General features: G+C 37.4%; 1 protein-coding gene across 6 annotated transcripts; it reads right to left on the reverse strand.

Moving 5' to 3' along the window:
* Nucleotides 1-3,307: 3,307 nt before the first annotated feature.
* Nucleotides 3,308-20,170, reverse strand: LOC131427872 (DNA-binding protein Ewg). Of its 6 annotated transcripts, XM_058591431.1 has the most exons (10): nucleotides 20,018-20,170; nucleotides 18,548-18,872; nucleotides 18,037-18,462; nucleotides 17,840-17,968; nucleotides 17,446-17,703; nucleotides 17,039-17,167; nucleotides 6,907-7,045; nucleotides 6,707-6,846; nucleotides 5,023-5,034; nucleotides 3,308-4,911 (listed from the first exon to the last, which is right to left on the reverse strand). In XM_058591431.1, exons 2-10 carry the CDS (start codon nucleotides 18,839-18,841, stop codon nucleotides 4,720-4,722), a joined length of 1,719 nt encoding a protein of 572 aa, XP_058447414.1. In that variant the 5' UTR covers nucleotides 18,842-18,872; nucleotides 20,018-20,170; the 3' UTR covers nucleotides 3,308-4,719. The 6 variants fall into 6 exon arrangements, with proteins under 6 accessions (XP_058447414.1, XP_058447415.1, XP_058447412.1 ...); XM_058591432.1 differs by lacking the exon at nucleotides 5,023-5,034; XM_058591429.1 differs by lacking the exons at nucleotides 3,308-4,911; nucleotides 5,023-5,034 and having other exon boundaries at nucleotides 5,041-6,846; nucleotides 17,482-17,703.
* Between the last annotated feature and the right edge of the window lie 2,047 nt (nucleotides 20,171-22,217).

Genomic DNA, 22,217 nt, shown 5'->3' on the forward strand with positions numbered 1-22,217 from the left:
CACTGTTCGAAATTACGAAAAGAGAGAAATATAGGTATAGTGCTAAGAAAGCTGTACATGGGCTTTTACTTCCACAAATCTGTTTTCCTATCAGACATGACAAGACAACATCAATGCAAAGCAGAATTGATTTGAACGAACTTATCGGCAAAAAAACAAAGTCCTTCATCATATGTTTCTAACTTCGGCATTATCCCAACTTTTTTTCCTTCCTTCTCCATCTACTCTATCTTCCATTTTTCTTTGCTGTGTCATTTTAATGGCTAAGGCCGGCATCGGTCCCTTCATGATCAAGAAGGAAAAAAGTTACCTTTCAACCATACGAATTATTCTAGAGAAAAAAACCCTGTTTTATTCCACATTAGTGGTGTTATGATGCCTTTCTTAGATTACCAATATTTCTTCAAAAAAAAATTGAAAAACTGTCTGTGAAAAACATTTTTATAAAATTTGAAGCGAGTTCGAGCGCGTTGAACACCTGTTCGAAAAAAAAACAGATACGCAATCTTGTGGGTCAAAAAACGATTCCTTAAACCATGACATTTAACAAATGATACACTTCTGGAGTATTATTTGTGCGTTAGATTTTTTGATTGATGGAGAAATGTGATGTTCCGAACGAGAAAAGCCACTAACAACGATTTCTGTTTTGGTTATGTTTTGTATCTAGCGAATAGCTGATAATTTTACAGAAAATCGAATTAAATTGGTTGTGTTACCAACGAACTAATCTCTTTTTTTTTGTTAAGGTTAATCACTACTATATTCTACTATTCCACTGTCGCGTCACTACAGTTTCATTTTTCTAACAGTTATTCACTGTCATTATCAATGTATCAGTGTTCAGTTCGAAACACGCACAGTGAAATAATACAGTTAATGGTGCACATCAAAAAACTAATTTTTCTCATCGGCTATGGTTCACTGTTCACACTTTCGTCCATTCGTTTGGTGACACTGTTGTCAATGGAAACGTCTTCGTGGGGTTGTTCTGTCTTATAGCTGTTATTTTTCAGTCGCTGAGCTCGTTTTTAGCTAAAGCATTGAAAAATAAGGTGATGATTTTGTTCATCATAGTGTTTTGTTGTTGCTAAGATCTGTTTCAGAAATTTGAGATCGGCAAAGGAGTGGCTCGATTTTTCCTGGAGATTTTCTCGCTGAGTTCATCGTCAAGAACCGCTTTCGGGCAATACTGATATGTATCAGGCTAATTGTCGTAGGTGACGAGTGGTTTGCATGGAATCCCTTTGTCCTGAACGAAAGTCAAATGAGAAGGCATAGTCTTATCAAGCGTAATTTCTGAACTGCGACATGGTTCTTCCAATAAAATTATCGTCCAACGAAAAGAATCATTTGTTGTTGATTTACTGAATTCAAATGCAGTCGTACAGACTCCGATGATGGTGAACGTTCTGGTCGTCCAATTGAGGTTGTTTCTACAGCAAATACAAAAAAACCGTGAATTGAAATTGTATGAGATATCTGACGTCGTAAAAATATCAGAAGGCAGCGTGTTTACAATTATGCATGAGCATTTAACCACGAGAAAGCTCTGTTCAAAGTAGATGTCGCGTTTACTCGCAGTCGATCAAAAACAACAACGTTTTGTTGAAGATTCAGAGCAGTGTTTAGCTATGTCATAAAACAGAGTTTTTGCTTTCATATAAGACAATGTATGAAACACGGATCCATCACTTCACTCCGGAATCAAAACGATTATCAGTCGGTGAGCCACATGCGAAGCATCCAAAAACACAGACAACAATCAATAGCGAATACTACGAAGCGATGTAAGATTGTTTGAACACAAAAATTAAGAAAAAATGTCGCTATTCCACCGAGGCGATGCACTGATTCTCAGCTCGTCACCTACGACAATCTGCCTGCTACATATCAGTATTGCCCGAAAACGGTTCTTTACGATGAACTCAGCGAGAAAATGTCCATGAAAAATCGAGCCACTTCTTTGCCGATCTCAAACTTCTGAGACAGATCTTAGCAACAACAAAACACTTTGATGAACCAAATCATCTCCTTATTTTTCAATTAGCTAAAAACGAGACAGACTATAAGACAGAACAACCCCACGAAGACGTTTCCACTGACAACAGTGTCACCAAACGAATGGACGAAAGCGTGAACAGTGAACCATAGCCGATGAGAAAAATTAGTTTTTTGATGTGCACCATTAACTGTATTATTCCACTGTGCGTGTTTCGAACTGAACACTGATACATTGATAATGACAGTGAATAACTGTTAGAAAAATGAAACTGTAGTGACGCGACAGTGGAATAGTAGAATATAGTAGTGATTAACCTTAACAAAAAAAAAGAGATTAGTTCGTTGGTAGCACAACCAATTCAATTCGATTTTCTGTAAAATTATCAGCTATTCGCTAGATACAAAACATAACCAAAAACAGAAATCGTTGTTAGTGACTTTTCTCGTACGGAGCATCATATTTCTCCATCAATCAAAAAATCTAACGCACAAATAATACTCCAGAAGTGTATCATTTGTTAAATGTCATGGTTTAAGGAATCGTTTTTTGACCCACAAGATTGCGTATCTGTTTTTTTTTTTCGAACCGGTGTTCAACGCCTCGTCCATGGTCTGCCATCGAAATGTTTGTCTGCCCACGGCTTCAAAGCAACCTCCAGAATTCTTTCCCGATAATATGTCGCATTTACCTTGACGCCAGGCTCGATGAAAACGATTGGAGAGCGCCCATCTGCGGTTACAGCGGCCCAAACCATTATCTGTTGCGGGTGCTGCCTCCTGGTGGCCAATCGATGACTCAAATTCTCGTATGAACGGTCGGTCAAGTAAACCCTATCGTTTTGAGAGTTTACGAATTGCTCAATTGGAAAAATTTTCTCGTCAGAAAATACAATGTTCGGAAATTGGCCGCTTTCGGCTAAACGAAGCAACTCTTTCGCTCTCTCAAGTCATCAAGTCAAGGCAAAAGGTGGTCATATCGAGCAAAAGTGAATTGATTCGGAATTTTGTATTATTTTTACACATTTTGTACTTTGAATTAAGTAAAAGTAATTTTCCAAACTGAATTTATGGCCTTTTTAATTGGTTACACTTCGAGCGCCGGACCCTGTATATAGCTTAAACGCGATGTTGAGGTTACAATACGACATCTTTGTCGTATTAGTGTTGATTTCATGACGATTCTGTGTTACTGGTTACTTGGGTAATATCTAGGGTCTATGCTACCCTAGAGATAAAATGAAATATGATTCGCAAAAACGTTGCACGCGTTAGATGTAGATTCGGATGAATGAAACATCAGTAATACGATACTCATTATAATTGCATTTTGTTTTATTATTCACCTGCTTTACATTTACATGATCTTTGTTTGTGTAATTATTCACATAGATTGCAAAGACAAAAATAGATCTATCTGAAATATTTCATACTTCGTTCGAAAATATCCTTGATTGGGATATTCATACTGACGTATAAGAGTGGTGGGCAAATGACTACTAGCGAAGTATTGCAATCTCAAACGAGCACATACATACAACAAACGAGTAGGATGTAATGATTTATTAGTTTAGCAAACCATCTATCGCCCCTGCCTTCAGATCGCACCCCGCGGGGCCTTAAATAATAGATCACACCTGACCTCCCACCCCATTCTATACTGTGGACCATACTACGTCCGATGTTAGGTAAAACGCAGACTATTACATAGTGAAATTAAAACGACACACCAGGATTGTCACTAGTTGTTTTTTTTTTCAACACTTTGTCTCTAATCTGTTCCGGTTGGAGACCATTTAGATTGAGTGTTCCATGTTCCTTATTGATATACTGCCTGGCTTTCGTGTCCAGAATAATTTATACTAAAATGTACTAATTTTTACTTTTTTGCACGCTTTGTTCGAATTTCGATCATGGGTTTACTAAATGCTAAAATAAATTAATCGATATTAAGTTAAAAATAAATAGTTAAATAAATATTTTCTGTGTTTTTGTACTGCAGAATCATAAATAATTTAATAAATAATAAATAGGAAAAAAAAAACGGAAGAATGTCTGGTACATTTCATTAATCACAGTTGCTTCTTGTTGGAGTGTTTTCATTTCGTAACTAATCCCTCGGGATGGATCAGTCTTTTCCTCTAGTTTTTCACCATTATGTGTCTACTGCTACAGAAATGCTGACTAATTCGTGTGACTAGTTTTTTTTTGCTTTATACGTCGAGGGATTAGGTTATTGTTTGGTAAACTGGAATGAAAGAATGTGGAATTGCACACACACGCGCCCTTCATATTTGACTAGAGGTTTCAAAGTGACGTGCTTCAGACCGAGAACGTAAAAAAAACAAAAATTACAAATGTAAATATTTAGAGCGACCAAAGAATGAGAACGATATTTTGCCTATGACACGCTAGCCTCACATTTCGCAATTTCATTCCAAGTAGATCCTTTTCCAATTTAGTTTGCGATGTAATAAAATAATGGGTTCATTGGTGAAAACTTTGTTACTTATGTACAGTGAGAATTAAACGAAAAAATTATAATGGGATTGGACTAGAAAGAACAGAGAAATGTTAATGGACACAGCAATGATTTGTGTATCGGACTAACGTTCATTCGCATTCCCCCGGGAGAGTTGAGTCATTACTTTGGAAGGGTCAATTCTCAGAACATGTTTATGACTAGATATGAATGAAGGTGACGCCACGGATTCGGCTTTAGTGCTCGATGATTGTAGTCTCGTCGTTTTTCAATTCTCCGATGGTGGCCATGGCCTTCGTCAGAACCGAAGCATCTTTGAGACTCAGCACCTGCAGCACTTGCGGCTCCGTTCCCGGTGCACCCTGAATCATCATCTGGTGCATTCCAGGGCCAACGGTTATTGTCTCCATAGTTTCCCCGTTCTCGACCTGTGAAGAAAAAAGTGGTTCAAAAATTCGTCCATTTAATGTTCAACTCAAAGATAAGGATCTTATTGCTAAGCAACGGCAAATCGCAACGGTTACTACAACTCTACTCACTAGATCACACATCTGTAAAGAAACAAGAAAAGGGCGATTAGCGTATGTTTGAAGTTTCTACTACTGTCATACTTGTCGGAAAGGAAAGGCCGTAAACTGAAACGTGGAAAATCAACAAATCAATAAAAGACCAAAATTTTTAAAAAAGATCTGATTCTTTATTCCGTTATAAATAATATATTTATCGTAAATACTAACAACTTAGAAATAAAATGACTAATACACACACGAAATCAGATGGACATAAATAAATAATGCAAACCACAAATACTCATAAAATGGCACAAGAACTCAAATGTGAAATCAACGACTAAAACAAAATAAATGAAGGACAACCTTCCACTAATCGATACCTTAATCATAGGCTATAAAATGGTAGGATTGACTAATCGGTCGACTACATTTAATTGCATTTGTTTCACTATCTAGAAGTTAAGTCGTCGCAGGCGTAAATGTTTTGTAGATTCACTTGTATCGCAAACTGTCGAATTGCACGCGGAACGAAGACATTTTGCTTTTGTTTTCTAAGCCTGCTGTGATGTTTTCAAAGTATCGGTAACTACTGGTGCATCGTATCGACTTTGAGGAGATAGTGACACACCAAAAAAAAAGTGCGAACAAGCGGCGAAGAAATAATACTTCAGGTAGCAAAACTGAAGCAGTGATTCACGAGAGTTATGAGATTTCAGTAGAAAACCGAGGTACAGAGGTGGATTTGTAGTTATATGACTAGACATAATCTATTTACCCGATTAGCTACTCAGAATGATGTATCAAAACATATCCAAAACTATAATAACTTTGGAAACCAAAACAAACTGATTACTACTACCTCAACAATACTTGAAAATCAAAATAATGGTGGTGAAAACTGCGTCATGCTGGGCCACAGTTGGTGGTCAGTTAGTTAGTCAGTCAGTCAGTCAGTCAGTCAACTAATCAAACAACAGCTGCATGTGTTTTGTATGATCGCTGATCAGTTGCCGGCTTGTAAAATTATGAGACATAGTCGTTGGCACACTACTACTTGCTGGCGGCTGTTTGAACTAAGGTAGTGATGGCATCATATTTGCTATACTGTTGGAAATAGGAAATCTCGCTGATGGTTTTCCTAATCATCTTCGTCCATTGCGCTAGGACTTCGAGATCGCGGTGTTGTCGATTTCGAGCTGTTGCTCAGTTGAGCATCTACTAGTTCTTGCTTGACAAGCTGAACCTGCTTCTCGATAGCCGCGGACAAGTTCTCGCTCAGTAGATCTTTGGCGTTCAACAGATTGCTGTTCAGTTGAATAACGATTCCCGGAGGTAGGATCGATTTCTGACTGGCTAATTCTGCCGCTTCTTTTGAGAGATTGATCTTAATCGTATTGTTGTTTGTAGAATTGCTATTGTTATTATTTGATATCACACTATGTTTCTTACTTTGGTTTGATACTAGAAGTTGGTTTAACATTTGCTCATCGACTTCGCTTTTGGTAGTTACAACATCAACACTGTTAACGTCGGTGGAATTTTGTACGGTTCGAGGCCTCTTCTGGCTACTTGAATTACAGCTATTGTTGTTAGGGTACTGATTTGTGGTCATTTGATTACTGTTGCCAGTGTGGCTTGCTGAAAGCGTCACGTTCTGGGTCGCTACTGTCGCCCTACCGTTCATGTTCACTGTCGAGTTTGGGCTATGTACCTGCATCGGAGTTATACAAACGGTTCCATCTCCGTTTGGCAGTTGCTGGATGTTGGCCACCATCGTCTGGTACATCTGGGCCGACACCGGAACGGTGATCATTCCGCTTACGTTCACTGGGAAGCCTGAATAGGAATATTCTGAACGAAGGCATAAGATGAATGGTTGTGTTCGATCAGTTCTTAGCATAATGATGTTACCTTGACCGTCTTCACCGGTGATTATCAACTGTCCGTCCTGACCGAGAGTAGCTTCGGTTAAATCAACCGACATGCTTTCTCCCTGCCCGTCGGATATGGTCTGAATTGTGTGGACGCCATTGTCGCCCTGAGCTTGTAACTGGAAGTAAACACGCAACATCGAAATTAGAAGAAAGTTGTGACAAATGGAATGCATACATCTATCTATCTATCTATCTATCTATCTATATAAAAATGCAGAGATCATTTTTTGTAATCGCATCACGTAAGAACGGATAAACGGATTTACATGATTCTTTTTTCGTTTGATTAGTTTTTACTCCTATCGGGTTCGTACATCAAAAAAATTAGGGAAAATTGCCGGAAAAGTGGGAAAAATCCATAAAGTTGTTTTGTATGGACAATGAAATTTTCCGTTGAAAAAGTCATCAATGATTGCTAGATCTACGATTGATGTTTGGCGCCCAACGTGTTGAATAAGTGTTTGGTCGTCGAAGAAAAGAATACTAGATCGTAGAAAAAATCGTTTGGCGCACAACGAATAGTTTTGTGTGGAGATTTTCACATGCATACTTGGATCATGTAATTTGTCATTTCAAGCCACGTGCTTAATTGGATATCAAAATTATTGCTTGCCAAATGACTCAATAACGGAATGCATATGCGCCCTTATTCTGAATAACGACGTATCGTTTTTTTGATCGTATTTCATTCGTATTCCTAATAACGTTAGCAAAATCAAAGGTAGCTAGGATTCGACCGAACCATATTCGATCGAAAAACCAATACGTCGTTATTCAGAATAAGGGCGATGTTCTAGAAAACCGCTGTAGGCAGGAGAAAAAGTTCTGATATCGTTTACCAGTTGATGGATTGTGTGTAATGAAGTTAGATAAATAATATTGGTCATTGTGAGCACGAGTTTAACAAATCAGAAAATTTTTAAATTAATCAATGAAAAGATTGTTCTGTAGAAGCGCTAATGTCAAACTAATAGAAATTCCTTGCATTTTGCTTTCTAATGATTTAGCGCACACAATAAGTGGCAATTAGATATCAATGTTCAATATGATTATCAAAATGGATTTATTCTGCCATTTTATATTTCTTATTCTGAGAAGAATGTTCAAATTGGTAAGATCAATATCAAATTAAAATTCAAGAGACGTCTCTCTAAGCAACCAATGGTTCCACAGTACCTGACAGGCCCGTGTGGGGTTTCAAGAGAGGGTTCAAGGGAGGGTTCATGGGAAGGTTAAAAGAAGGGGGGCAGGTGTTCAAGAGGGCTGAGGGGGGGGGGGGTTCAATGAGGGTGGAGATTCAAGGGTGGGGAAGGCGCACAAATTTGAAAGAAAAGTCAAGTTATTTGCGCTTTTATATAATAAGAACACTATTGTTCATGCAACCTAATGTTGAAAAATCTTCCATTGAAGAGGGAAGGGGTTTGAAAAGTCTTGAAGTCTTTATTGACTCAAAGGATGGGATGAAAATCTGTGCATTTGCTCAATTTTTTCTTAACAGAAGTATTTCACATTTTCACATTAATCTTTGGTGATATTGCTTTTTTGAGCTAAAGCGAATGTCGAATTCCGTTAATTATAGGCTAAATAATGGAGATAAACGTTAACTACTTAGTCGTTTGACAATTCTGCTGTCTTTTTGGGAGAGACGAATATCGACGGGTCAAAGTCCCATGTGCTTTGCTAATATGTTTGTTTGAAAAATTTCTGCTTCGGCCAGCGATTTGCAGTTAGGAACAAAAACTCATCTGGCCGATACAAATGAGTCCATAAAATCGAAGCTCAACAAGCAAGAATGAAACAAAAAAATAAACAAATTCTAGCATTAATCAAAGCTACACAAGAATCTCTATAAAATAGACATAATGCGTACAATAACTAAGAATTACCTTTTTTTTATATAAAAAAAAATTAGAAAAAATTTCTGAGGACATATCCCAATCGACTCAGCTTGACAAACGGAGAAAATGTCCGTGTGTCTGAATGTGAATTGTTAACAAAGAGCTTGAAAGGTCTTTTCGGCACCCTGAACGCTATTGAATATTTCTGAGTTCGGATGTTTACTTTTCAAGTAAAACGATGTTCGATGTCAACGTTTTCAGTTCTTGGAGAACATCTGTCACAATTATCCTTGTAAACAATGAATTCAGTTTCAAAATTCAGTTCTAGAATTCTGTTCCAAAATTCAGTTCACGAGTCAAGATCCAGTACTTAGAAGTTGAATGCAGAAACTGATAATCTGTTGTTGGTTGAGATAAGCAAGCGCGATGAGCTTTCCTCGTTGTTTCTAAGAGTTTGAGAGAACGTAATTTCTGATATATTCATGGTTTTCTCTCACAGAACAAAATTCATTAAAAAATTGATAATCTTATTTCTGATAGCATGAAGAAAGAATTAAGTTTACGATTAAATTCTTCCCATTATTCAACAGAATAAATTCTGAAAGAGCGCCCTATAGTAAAGTAAAACGTTTTCACGTGAAAAAAACCTTTTTTATCCACACCTGGTGGTGTAATGATGCCTTTCTCATATTACTTATAACGTCATAAATATTACTGTAGAATTCGCTAAAACAATTGTTCATTGAATAGAAATAGGATAGTTTGTTGAAGGAAAGCGAATGAGATCACCATTTCCAATTCTTCCGAAACCGGAACTGGAATGGTATTTCTGCACTACCGACTGTAAAAATTGTATATTTTTTCAAATAAATTTGAATTCAATGACATTCGTTTATGCTTTCGGTCGCACTTATCATAGAATAGCTAAAACTTTTATCAACCGCAGCACCGTCTTTTACCAATATCACACAGCAGTGGCAGACATCCGTAACCGTTGCTTCATAGCGAAGTACGCAGAACAAAGTACGCATCGTTCGTTTTGTGTTTTCTTCTTCTTTCGGTGTATACTTTCTATATGGCAATTTGAAAACTTTGACACTCATCGCCCTGTAACTGCGGAACCGGAAATTGGATACGGATGAAATTTGACAGTAGCTTTGAAAATAATATGAGCTTCAATTCAAATCATGATTTGTAAAAATCGGTTCAAACATCGCAGAAAATCGAAGTTCTATTTTTGGAGTTTTTCTTGCCAACATTCGGTGCTTCCGGAACAGGAAAAGGGGGGACCAGTAGTGCCGAATTAATTTTTTATGTACACAAACTAACTTCTCATACAGAAAGGTTATACAATCACTGTGAAAACCGACTTTTTAACCGAGGCCCGGAGGGCCGAGTGTCATATACCATTCGAATCAGTTCGTCGAGTACGCAAAATGTCTGTGTGTGTATGTGCGTATGTGTGTATGTAACGTTTTTTTGCACTAACTTTTCTCGGAGATGGCTGAACCGATTTTCACAAATTTAGATTCAAATGAAAAGTTTTGTGGTCCCATACAAAATTCCTGAATATTATTTGGATCCGACTACCGGTTCGGGAGTTATAGGGTAAAATGTGCAAAAAAAGAAACTGTTCTAACTTTTCTCATAGATGGCGCGACCGATTTTCACAAACTTAGGTTCAAATGAAAGGTCCTGTGGTCCCATACGTATTCCTGAATTTCATGCGGATCCGACAGTTAGTATTTGTTTACATTTCAATATGCAGTAACCAAGGTGAAAATAACTGTTATTCAAAATCAATAAATCATCATCTGGAGTTGCCAGTTTCAATAGTTTTTCCAACGATTTCATTTTGACATTACCAGTTACTGAGGGGTAGTTAAATTTGCGATACAGTTTCGATAGACGAGTGGCAGGTCGTGTCGTCGGTATTACCTTTTCTAAAATATAAAAAAATAGTTATAGAATTCACTCAAACTCTCACAGAACAAATTTCAATCATAAATTGATAATCTTATTTCTGATAGAATGGAGAAAGAATTAAGTTGTTGCGATTAGAACAACTCAAGATATTTACCATTAAATTCTACCCATTATTCAACAAAATACATTTTGGAAGGGCGCCCCATAGTAAAGCAAAACGTTTTCACGCAAAAAAAAACCTTTTTCAATCCACCTAGTGGTGTAATGCCTTTCTCATATTACTTACAACATCATAAATATTACTGTGGAATTCGCTAAAACAATTGTATATTGAATAGAAATAGGACAGTTTGTTCGGACCTAATCTAACAAACTCTACAAATCTCCGTAGTTCCGGAATCGGAAGTAGCATCCACAAGATATTTGGGAATTCCGTATGAAACTGAACTCATAAGTTTGTGAAAATCGATTTGGCCATCTTGAAGGAAAGCGAGTGAGATCACCATTTCCAATTCTTCCGAAACCGGAACTGGAATGGTATTTCTGCACTACCGGCTGTTAAAATTGTATATTTTTTCAAATAAATTTGAATTCAATGACATTCGTTTACCGCAGCACCGTCTTTTACCAATATCACACAGCAGTGGCAGACGTCCGTAACCGTTGCTTCATAGCGTGTACGAATAGAACAAAGCACGCATCGTTTTTTTGTGTTTTCTTCTTCGTTCAGTGTCAATCTATATGGCGATTTGAAAACTTTGACACTCATCGCCCTGTAACTGCGGAACCGGAAATTGGATCCGGATGAAATTTCACAGTAGCTTTAAAAATAATATGAGCTTCAATTCAAATCAAGATTTGTGAAAATCGGCTCAAACATCGCAGAGAAATCGAAGTGAGTTCCGTTTTTGGAGTTTTTCTTGACCACTTTCGGTGCTTCCGGAACAGGAAAAGGGGAAACCAGTAGTGCCGAATTAAGTTTTTATGCCCACAAACTAACAAGCTCTAGAAAAGCAAACTAGAAGAATTTATCAGACATTTCTATGGGATTTGTACCTGTTTTTGACCATAGTTCGTGCAAAATACTAATGATATTGATAATTTTCCACTTATTACGCTTTAGTTCCGGAACCGGAAGTAGGATAGTAGCATTTTTAGGTAACTAGAAGACCTTTCATTTAAATCTGAAAATCGTTTGAGCCCTTTTAGGTAAAACCTGAGTGCACGCTCTCGATGTGGAACACATCTTTATTTTCTATTTCAGGGTGCAAATCAGTAACTACACGCAGAAATGTGGTCAGGTTTTAAACACTTACAAGTCAGTCTATTTTGTATCAATTATTAATATTATTTCATCATTTGATTAGAAATATTTCTAAGTTTCGATTTGAATGTGTCAAGCCACGTATTTTCAATTATAAATGATTGTTCGGGATGTGTTGGCAAGTCGGAATAGTTCATATATGCTTCTCATATATAAGGTAATGAGACACATTAATATACAAGTGTAATGTTACATCTTGCTTAGAAAGTTCCTCCTATTTATCGACGTTGTTTTCAACTGTGGCTAAGAATAATCTTCACCTGCAGGCTCGACACTAACTTCCGCCGATTATTCCGATTCCTCATCTGTCCACCATCTTCATCAGAACTAACAAGATCTTTTTGCTGTCACTAACCTTTTCGCTTCCTCCCTCCCCGTCTCTTCACCATCTCGATGTCAACTAATTAGATCTCTGTCGTTCTTAGTCATTTCGTTCCCATATCCCCTTTTTACTCAGTTTTCGCCAATATTTAAAAGCAAAGTCCTGGCATTACATTCCTTTTGTGGAATTTGGCCTTTCTGTTTCAACAGACTTCGCAGCCGATTCTTAGTGTACAGAATCATTGCATGGCTAGTACTATGGATATATATTTTTTTTCTTATTCTCTTCCGTAACATCACCATCATCGCTCACGGAAGGCCGCTCTAGTCTATCAACAGCATGCGGGCCACCCGCCGGGTATTCGCAGCCTGGGGGTGTTTCCCGCGGACCTACACGGACCGAAGGATGCGGCCAAGATAGTCTGGTAGACTCTCATGATATATTCAATCCACTGGCCGGTTCGGATCACCAGCTGAAGGCTGAATCTGCCAAAGTCGACCACTGCGACAACATTACCTAATGATACTACCGAGTCGACGACATTAAGTTTAAGTTAGTCGTTATTTAAAATTAGAAAAAAAACCCTTGGCATCTTAGAGCTTAAGCAGTGTGCCTTAAAAATTATATTGTTGAATAAAAAAAAATTATAAATGATTGAAATTTTAATTAGTAGCGAGCAGTGTCCTATTTTGTCTGCTAAAAATCTCCGGCATACCGGATTTCCCTGCCATAGACGACGGTTTTGAAGGAGAAAGCGATATATCAAAGGGAAAGCATCGCCTAACCTGTTGGAAGCACGCGAATCTATAAATTGAAGCGAAATTATACCTAACGTATCAGTTCTACGCGTAGCATGCTAGAGATAGGTTGTTGCTAGATACCAACACAAAAAGTGCCATAAAACGATTTGAAGCTTTAATTGGTATGCTCTGATCTTGTGGCATGCAAGCTCGGATGAAATTCCATGTTATGTCGTTTCGCCTGAGAAATTGACAACTACCCCAGGATAAATTTTGAGTGCTTAAGAATAATTTCTAATCTATATAAGATGAACTCGATTGATAATGGGAAAAAGTTCAACCCAAATCGCAGAATGGTAGAGAAACTTAACGCTATAAAAATAATTGCTTGCATATAAAACTTGAACACAAGCTTGGCGAAGAGAAGCTTAAATATCGAAATCCGTACCGCAATTATGCACAAAGATATAATTGCATACATTTGGGATATTGGAGTAATTTCGCCGGCTATAAAACAAATCCAAATCAAGACAAACAATATTCGGTGTTGGTTCCTTATCAAGATCAATCTAAGCAGACTCTCGTGCAATTGCGGGATTCTAAAGTGTGACGATTAATTGAACTGTTTGATTGTAGATCATTAGAAATTGTTGTTGCCTTGTTCCACATCAATGGCTCAAACAACCCCATGGCACAGTGGTTTAAATCGACAAAAACGTGAACTTATTTCTCTAGCCGTTAAACCGTTGATCCGATACACATAGTTCCTTTGGAGAACTCATTCACAAAAATATACCTCGTAATTTGATCACAATAAAAAATGTGCAAAGCCTACTACGGTAAAAGTTCATTTCAACAACTTTTTTCCCTTAAGAGATAGAAAAAACGATGTCTTCTATAAAGTTTTAGAACTTCTAACGAGAAAAAACTTTGCCGAAGGAGCTATAGGTCTAACGCAAAAAGTTTCGGATATATGAAGCATTTTCGTTTGAAACCATTTAAAATCAATTTTCTGTACATAACTTCTTTCGCAATTATTTTCAGTGTCTACTATGTTCGAGACAATTACTAAAAACATAAAATTACACATTTTCGTTGAAGATTGTGTACGGTTTGGCCTTTTCCTTAAAAAGTTATTTAACATTTAAACTTTTATATGCACAAACTTTAACTACTAATAGGAAGCAGGGTTGCAGACCAAAAGGCACATACATATACTTTTTGGAAAGCTTAAATCAAGTAATATAAAGTTACGAAGTGTGTAGGGTGGCCTTTTTAAATTGTGTGAATGAGACAACAAAATATAGAGAGCTTTTTTGACCATTTTCTTAGAAAAAACATTTACTAAAACGATTATTTTTGGTTTATTAAAAGGTGCTTTGTAGGAAATGTTCAAAAATTGGAATCGGTCGTTAGTGTTGCTTTGGTGCAATGGTGTTATGATTGAATATAATTTCATGATGCATTCTTGTATGCAATTGATCAAACTAAAGAAGCATGTTAACGTTCTCATTAAATTTCGAAAAGTTGTACTTATTCTTTTAATAGAATATTCCTTATCCGTTCTCTTAATTCCAATCCAATTCATTTCAAGGGTGATATCTTACACCATTACCAGTACGCCCAAAAACATCGATTAAATTCAAGTCTTCTGCGATTAATTTCTATGTATTGAAATGTGTAAGTGTAGCCTGCTTGAAAGGCTGAATCCTTTTAGTAAAATCATGTCGTTCTACGAAATACGTCCTAATACACTGAAAAAAATAATGAAATTCACACGATTTCTAAATAAATAGTACTATGAAATGGACATCAGTTGAATAAAAAATTCGATTCAAAACCATTCTCGATGTAAAACTTAATTGGAATACATTAATTTCAATGAATATGACCGTTTATTTAATTGACGCTTAGTTTTACTTTTACAGTATATTGACAAATGAAGCACAAAGAAGTAACTTTATATTAAATTTCTTGCTTCAAATATGCACTGTTGGTGTTGGTGAGAGCAGCGCGGCATATTATTTTTAAGAACACTAAAGAGTTGGTTGATAATACAAATGCTGGAGCATTTGGTCGATGATAATATTTCAATAAAATGCGTGAGTGGTTCAACGTTACATACAGGCGTCCACAGTAAAGTATCAGATCAAATTATGTAAACTATGAGTCTAGACATTTTTTTAAAAGAGAAATGCCCGAACTTGAGTATAAAAACATGCGCAGACTAAGAATAAAGAATAATAACCAACAAAAACAAGTTTGTTTGGTTTTAGGGAATTTGTAACTATTCTGTTGTCTTACTGCAATTCTATTACGTTTTCTACTGAAGTCGGTAATATCGAGATTTTTTGTGATAAATCAACATTCACTTTGAAGAGGAATTCCGAAAGGCTCGGTACTCGCTGAGAGTAAGTCATAATACTAAGCTATAGTGAAAAGTCTTCTCTTTCGTCTGGTGTTTAAACTAATGCTCTATTTTTATACCTCGACTGCAATTTCTTGCAAAAGTTGGTGCCTAAAGGTAACTTATCGGTTGATATCACCAAAAACCGCCTGATATGAAGATAAACAATTTTATTAATGTAAGTTTTCCTAAGAAAATGGTCAGCTTTCCTAAGATAATGGTCAGCTCTCTATATTTTGTTGTCTAATTCACACAATTTAAAAAGGCCACCCTACACACTTCGTAACTTTATATTACTTGATTTAAGCTTTCCAAAAAGTATATGTATGTGCCTTTTGGTCTGCGACCCTGCTTCCTATTAGTAGTTAAAGTTAGTGCATATAAAAGTTTAAATGTTAAATAACTTTCTAAGGAAAAGGCCAAACCGTACACAATCTTCAACGAAAATGTGTAATTTTACGTTTTTAGTAATTGTCTCGAACATAGTAGACACTGAAAATAATTGCGAAAGAAGTTATGTACAAAAAATTGATTTTAAATGGTTTCAAACGAAAATGCTTCATATATCCGAAACTTTTTGCGTTAGACCTATAGCTCCTTCGGCAAATTTTTTTCTCGTTAGAAGTTTCAAAACTTTGTAGAAGACATCGTTTTTCTATCTCTTAAGGGAAAAAAGTTGTTGAAATGAACTTTTATCGTAGTAGGCTTTGCACATTTTTTTTTGTGATCAAATTACGAGGTATATTTTTGTGAATTAGTTCTCCAAAGGAACTATGTGTATCGGATCAACGGTTTAACGGCTAGAGAATTAAGTTCACGTTTTTGTCGATTCAAACCACTGTGCATGGGGCTGATGCTTGTAGTTTTTCTCTAATTTTCACATATTACCATGTAACTCCGGAACCGGAAGTCCGATCTAAATGAAATTCAATAGCAGGCGCTATGGCATCATTAGACCTTTCATTTGAATCTTAGTTTGTGAAAATCGGTTCAACCATCTCCGAGAAAAGTGAGTGCATATTAGACTAGCTGTTTTTGAGAAACAAATTTATAAGGAATTTTTGCTTAGACCATTTTCAAATGTTAGACCACATGAAAAATTGTACACCGATAATATAAATTGTCCTTTTTGGTCATAAAGAATACTTTTACAAAAATTGGATTAATAAAAAATATAAATTGGAAGGAACACATAAACATATTTCAAGAGATTTCAGTTAAAAGAAACTTCGCCACGCAGAACTTTTGATTAGGATTTAAAATTCATCTGTCAAAATTAACTTCAAAGAGTAACGATCAAACCCATGATAATAATCGAAAAAAGGTAACTCTATTTTCCGTTGAGTCCGAAGTCAACGTCGCTAGGGAAAATAAGCTCTGTAAAGCAAATAAGCGATGCGATTTTCCCTTATTCAAGTGAAAATTCCTTGAAAATTTTAGGTTGATTGAAATTCCTTGATTTCCCAGAATTTTCTCGGGAATTCATAGCCTGATATTTGTTGCAATCAAACATCATGGAACTCTACATAAACGTTATCGAAATAGCTCTTACCGTAGCGATTCCTTGTACTTGTGCGGTTGTTCCATCCGGAAGTGTGATGATAGGATTGTTGGGGTCCACCTGGATTATAGACATGGTTCCATCGGCATTTTGAATTGTTTGCAGCACTGTGTGCGTGTACTGTAAAACAAGAAAGAATTGAAAATTGTAGTATTCTGTAGTATCGTCCAAATTAAGCTTTCATCATGCCAAATCAAACTGCCTTATGTCAGAAAATAAAAATCACAAAACCTTCAATCAATCTACATAAAATATTAAAGTACGGTTAATCGGATCGAAACATATTCGAAACGGCAAGAAAATCATAAAGCAGATCAAACACTCAACTATAGCAAATAAACCGATGGAACTGAAAGGCACAACATCAATAGTCTGTAGCAAAAGGGATTAGTACGAACATCCACATCGCTTAGCGCCATCGAGTCGAGGCAAACCTGCGCGTTCAGGGTCTGCGTTGGTGATGACTGGGTCTGAATTTGAATTGTCCCGTCCGAGATCTCCTTGATGATCTGCGTTTGGGGCACGCTCGTCGTTATCGTCCCACTCGGCTGGTGCTGGATGACAATGTGCTGACCGGTGTTGCTGCTACTGGCAATGGAGTTGCCTCCGGTTGTGGTTGTGATTACATTTGAGTTCTGAATTTTTATTTGCTCAACCTGTACCAAGCGTGATTCAATAGGTATGTAAATATAGCCCCAGTTTAGTTTGAATTCCATTACCATAGGGACGGGCCAGGGTTAGTGCGGAATGTCCCGATTTGGTAGGATTTTCAGAATTACAAAAAATACTTACGTTTGAATTTGCGGTCGCAATAGCATTTGCCTTTTCGTCCTCTTCAGTGAATGCTGGAAGCAGATCTTCTCGGCCATGATATTTGTAACAGTTGATTACTATTTTTCGTAGGGCATGTGTCCAACTTATCTGTACGGATAAAGGTGATAAAGGGTCATTTTCTCTATGATACAACACAACAATTTAGAATCACTCACTTTCTGTTTTTCTTCTTCGGTTCGCGCATCCATGCGAACGTTTGCCCATGGTAATTCCTTCGGCCACCAGGCCGGACGTGTCGAATCCCGGCCCCAACCGGGCTTACCCCGTCCGGTCGAATACTTCAACATCAGAGGAATAAATGCCCGCAATTGGGCTTGGGTCATTTTCTCCACCGGTGTTGGGATTCCGTCTATGATCAGCGGTGGTAATTCGAACAGCGACGGATCGTCCTGTACGCGTGGAGGTGCCTGTGCTGCTAGTGCTTCATCTAATTTGTCCATCACATTCGAGCGTAGGTTCTTAAGCACGTCCTCCAGCGGTTTAGCACCAAACACTTTGAAAATATTGTTCGGCTTACCCGGAGTTGCCACCAGAACCACCGCCTGCTGACCGACGCGGGTTGCATACTCAAAAATTGTTTGCTAGAGTGATGTAAACATGGCTTTTATTTCACCGCCGCCTGGATGGCTTTCAGAATTATTCATAGAAAACAACGACAACACTTACCCTTAGTTTCCGTAGCAACCGGTTCTGCTGTCGCTTCCGGATGGAAGGGTTTGTTTCGAACGAATGGGGACGCTTCTTTTTCTTCGAAGATGTGATTGCTGCGGCCGCGGCCACTCCGACAACACCGGCTGCGACCAGCTGGGCCGTAACCTCATTTTCCATGGCTACATTGATCAGGTTGGTTCCGTCGTCATATGCACTGCCAGGGCTACTGGGATCACCGTCATCGTCATCGTCGGATGCTCCGGTTATATTATCGTCTTCGATAAGTTCCATTGCCTCCACCGAGTTCATGTTATCCAGCCCGCTTGTGCTCAGCGACTATCTGCAGAAGGGAAACGAAACGTGCTCGCTTTTAGCTGCGTGATACAATCAAACTGCGCGAGCCATATCAGACCCCTGCGTGTGCAGGATAAAATATAAAGGATATTATGTATATAAGCTAGGAAACACTAGGGGAAAATATCTTCGGCGCCTGTGATTCAAGTGCTGTACGCCAGAGCGAGTGATATTCCCCCTTCACCAAAGCAGGCGTTTGTACAAAAGCAGGCATAAATAAGTAAATTTATGCTCTATGTTTTGCTCGACTGCTACGTTAGAGCAAGCAGGCAAGTGATGAGATTATGGCTCTTTAAATTTCAACCTGTCCCTGTTATTCGCCCATGCTTTATCTGTGTTTACCACACGCGTTCATTCACTTCCACAACCTCCTGCTTGGGTGGTGGGAGGCAAGATTACGACCCTTCTGTTATATTTTATTCAGCATGAAATTTGTTATCTTTTGATTTTTCCTAACCCATTTGAATAAAGAACTATGCCTTCATGTACGCAACATGAAAAAAATGTGCATTTTTGAAAATTTCGGTATAATTTTCATCGCATTTCGACTCACTAACACATGCACATATGGTTGTCATTTTAAGATGCAGTACTTGGAAAAAAATTGATGTGAAAAATTTTACACAGAACACTGATGCTTCAAAGGCGACCACAGAAAAAAAAATCCACTTTCACCAGTTCTCTCAAACGGAACATCGTTCCGTGGCCGTAAACCAGGCCATCCTTACATTTTGCAGCATACGGCACTTTCGGTTTTTTTTTATGCGACCGGAGGGTGGCAAAGTCCCCCATCTTGGTGAGCGATAAAATTTTCGCTGCCCATTTGTGGCCAATTCGTGAATTCCGAATTGGCGGAACCGACCATACGCGACACCAAAACACACGTTTGTTTACAAAATTCGCCCGCGTTCTGCACGGAATTTACGGAGTCGGAGCGCGGCATCGAGAGCGATTGAGCGCATTATCAGAAAAATGTTCCGAGTTTGCCCTTTTCCTACAAAACACAACATTATTGCTGAGCAAGCCCAGTTAAATTTTCGCGTTACGCACCTGCGTGATGTTTACAAAAATAGAAATCATCCACCAGCGAAGCACAGTGACAACAATTTACCGATAAATACTATTACTTACCGATTTCTGCACAAATTCACTGCAAATTATGCTTTTTGTCGTAAAGACGAAAATTTTCACCTCCTGAGCACTCTTTGCGATGGCCGACGCCAGTATCGATTTTTCCAAGGTCCATCTGACGGAGGGTGAAAATGCGCTATGCTCAATGTGTTGTAGAAGTTTTCGTAGCGGGTGAGTGCGAGGGGCTTCAATTTCGTGACGTCACCCCAGCCGGTTTCGCTTGTTTTTACACGTTTTCATACATCAGGATTCCACAGAAATTTTAGTATGAATACTTTGCTTGAATTGGCGAATAATGAGGATTCTGGATATGATTTTTTTGTATTATTCAAGCAGTTTTAGATTAGTATTATTCTCTGACGTCACACCAAGGTGAATACATGCAAGCATTTTATGCTATAGTTGCCTTGCACACGAATGGGAATCATGAATGATGCGGGGTGCGTTCACTGACAAACTGACAATCGAGCGGTACTGTGTGTGCGTGTGATTTCGTGTTGATGTTCATTCATATTCTTCATCCGTTCAACTTGGCAAACAGAAAGAAACGAAATGTCAACCATGTTGAATGAATGGTAAAAGTGTACGGCTTGCCGGGCATGGATAATTTCATTCTTACTATCTCTCCAGTTATGAATTTCCAATAAGATTTTTCTATGCTAAATGGTTCGAAGGTTCGTAATCACTGATTCAATAATTATTTATTCTGATTTATTTTTGCATTTGAGTTTATACTGCTCTACATGGAAATTTAATTCATGTGCGGTTTGTGTATGTTTTTTTGAATGTCAAAACAAATTTATGTTTCAGTTGTCTTTACAAAACCGCAAATCTACATTAGAATAAATTTCTGCGTTTAAATAAATAATCGAGCTATATGTAGGAATACAATTAAAACTATAGCAAAGTAAAGCCAAATTTTTCAGATTAAACAACAATTGAGCAGATTTGTCATTCATTATCATTATAGAATGAGGACTGATGTCTGATTTCAATACATTGACTCATAGGATAAGGTGTAACATTGTACTTTTTTTTTCGAATTTCCACGTCTTTATAGCAGAAGTATTGCATACTAATTTTGCACCTCGACTAATGAGATTCACTTAAGGCCAAGTTCCACCGAAAAATTTTTCAAAAAATTGAAAAAAATCCGTAGATTGCTAGAGAATACTCGTAGAAATGGTATAGAATTAGTCCCGAAGGATCGCGTGTGTGTGTTCGGATGAGCCCCAATTTTTTGTCCGGTTTAGTCAATCACAGAAAATAAACGAAATAAACTCTCGAAAACAATTCAGACCGTTGCACAGTAGTCCAAAACTGGAAAAAGACGGTCAAAAGTCTTTACTGACTTTCACTGATTTTTATGGGGCGGGTAGGGTCTAACACTTTTGAAAAATCATTTATTATTTTCTTTCTGTTTTCTGATAGTAAAACATTTCAAGAATATTCTGTAAAAATTTGAAGCCTATCGGAACAAAACTCAGTAAGTTATGGGCCTTTATCTATGGCTATCTCATTCTACGAAGAAGCAAGAGCTCGGCGCACAGGCCCAAGATTTCTGCTTCGATTGACTTAAAAACTTGATAAAACATTCTCGAAATGTTTCATTATAACAAAATATGGCTATTTGAGAATGTTAGAGCCTACGTGCTCCCTTGAGTAATTAATTGTTTTCTTCGAATTTATGGACAATAAACTTTAAACGCGTTTTTCTCGAAAGCAGATTTGAAAGTCCGTGTCCATCGTCATTCAAAAACTACTGCACCATTTTTTTCAAATTTTACACACTTTCTACATATAAAAAACCAGACCGTTTCCTTTTCGTTGTTTGTTACTATGGGGAGGTTTTACAGCTACAAAATGGCCGATTTTTCGTGAGAAATCGTAGTTCTGAATTTAAACAACTACCAAAAATTAAAAAAATTAAAAAAAAATCAAATAGAAACGTTGGGGTCTAAAAATGCTCTAACTATGTTGCTTTGATATATTCACTTCTGATTAGTCTGCACTGAGACACAGTGGACTCACTATTTTACCACGAAAAAATGACAAAATGTTGTTCGAATGTTGCTTTTTATTATACAAAATATTTGAATTTATTTTGTTCTGAAAAAATATCCAAAAATGATGATTTAGACCCTGAAGGTTGGTTTTGAGCACCGTTTTTTTGGGTCGTTTTTCTTAGTACGGTTTTCTT

This window comes from Malaya genurostris, chromosome 2 (genome assembly GCF_030247185.1).
Source record: "Malaya genurostris strain Urasoe2022 chromosome 2, Malgen_1.1, whole genome shotgun sequence".
Classification (NCBI taxonomy): domain Eukaryota; kingdom Metazoa; phylum Arthropoda; class Insecta; order Diptera; family Culicidae; genus Malaya; species Malaya genurostris.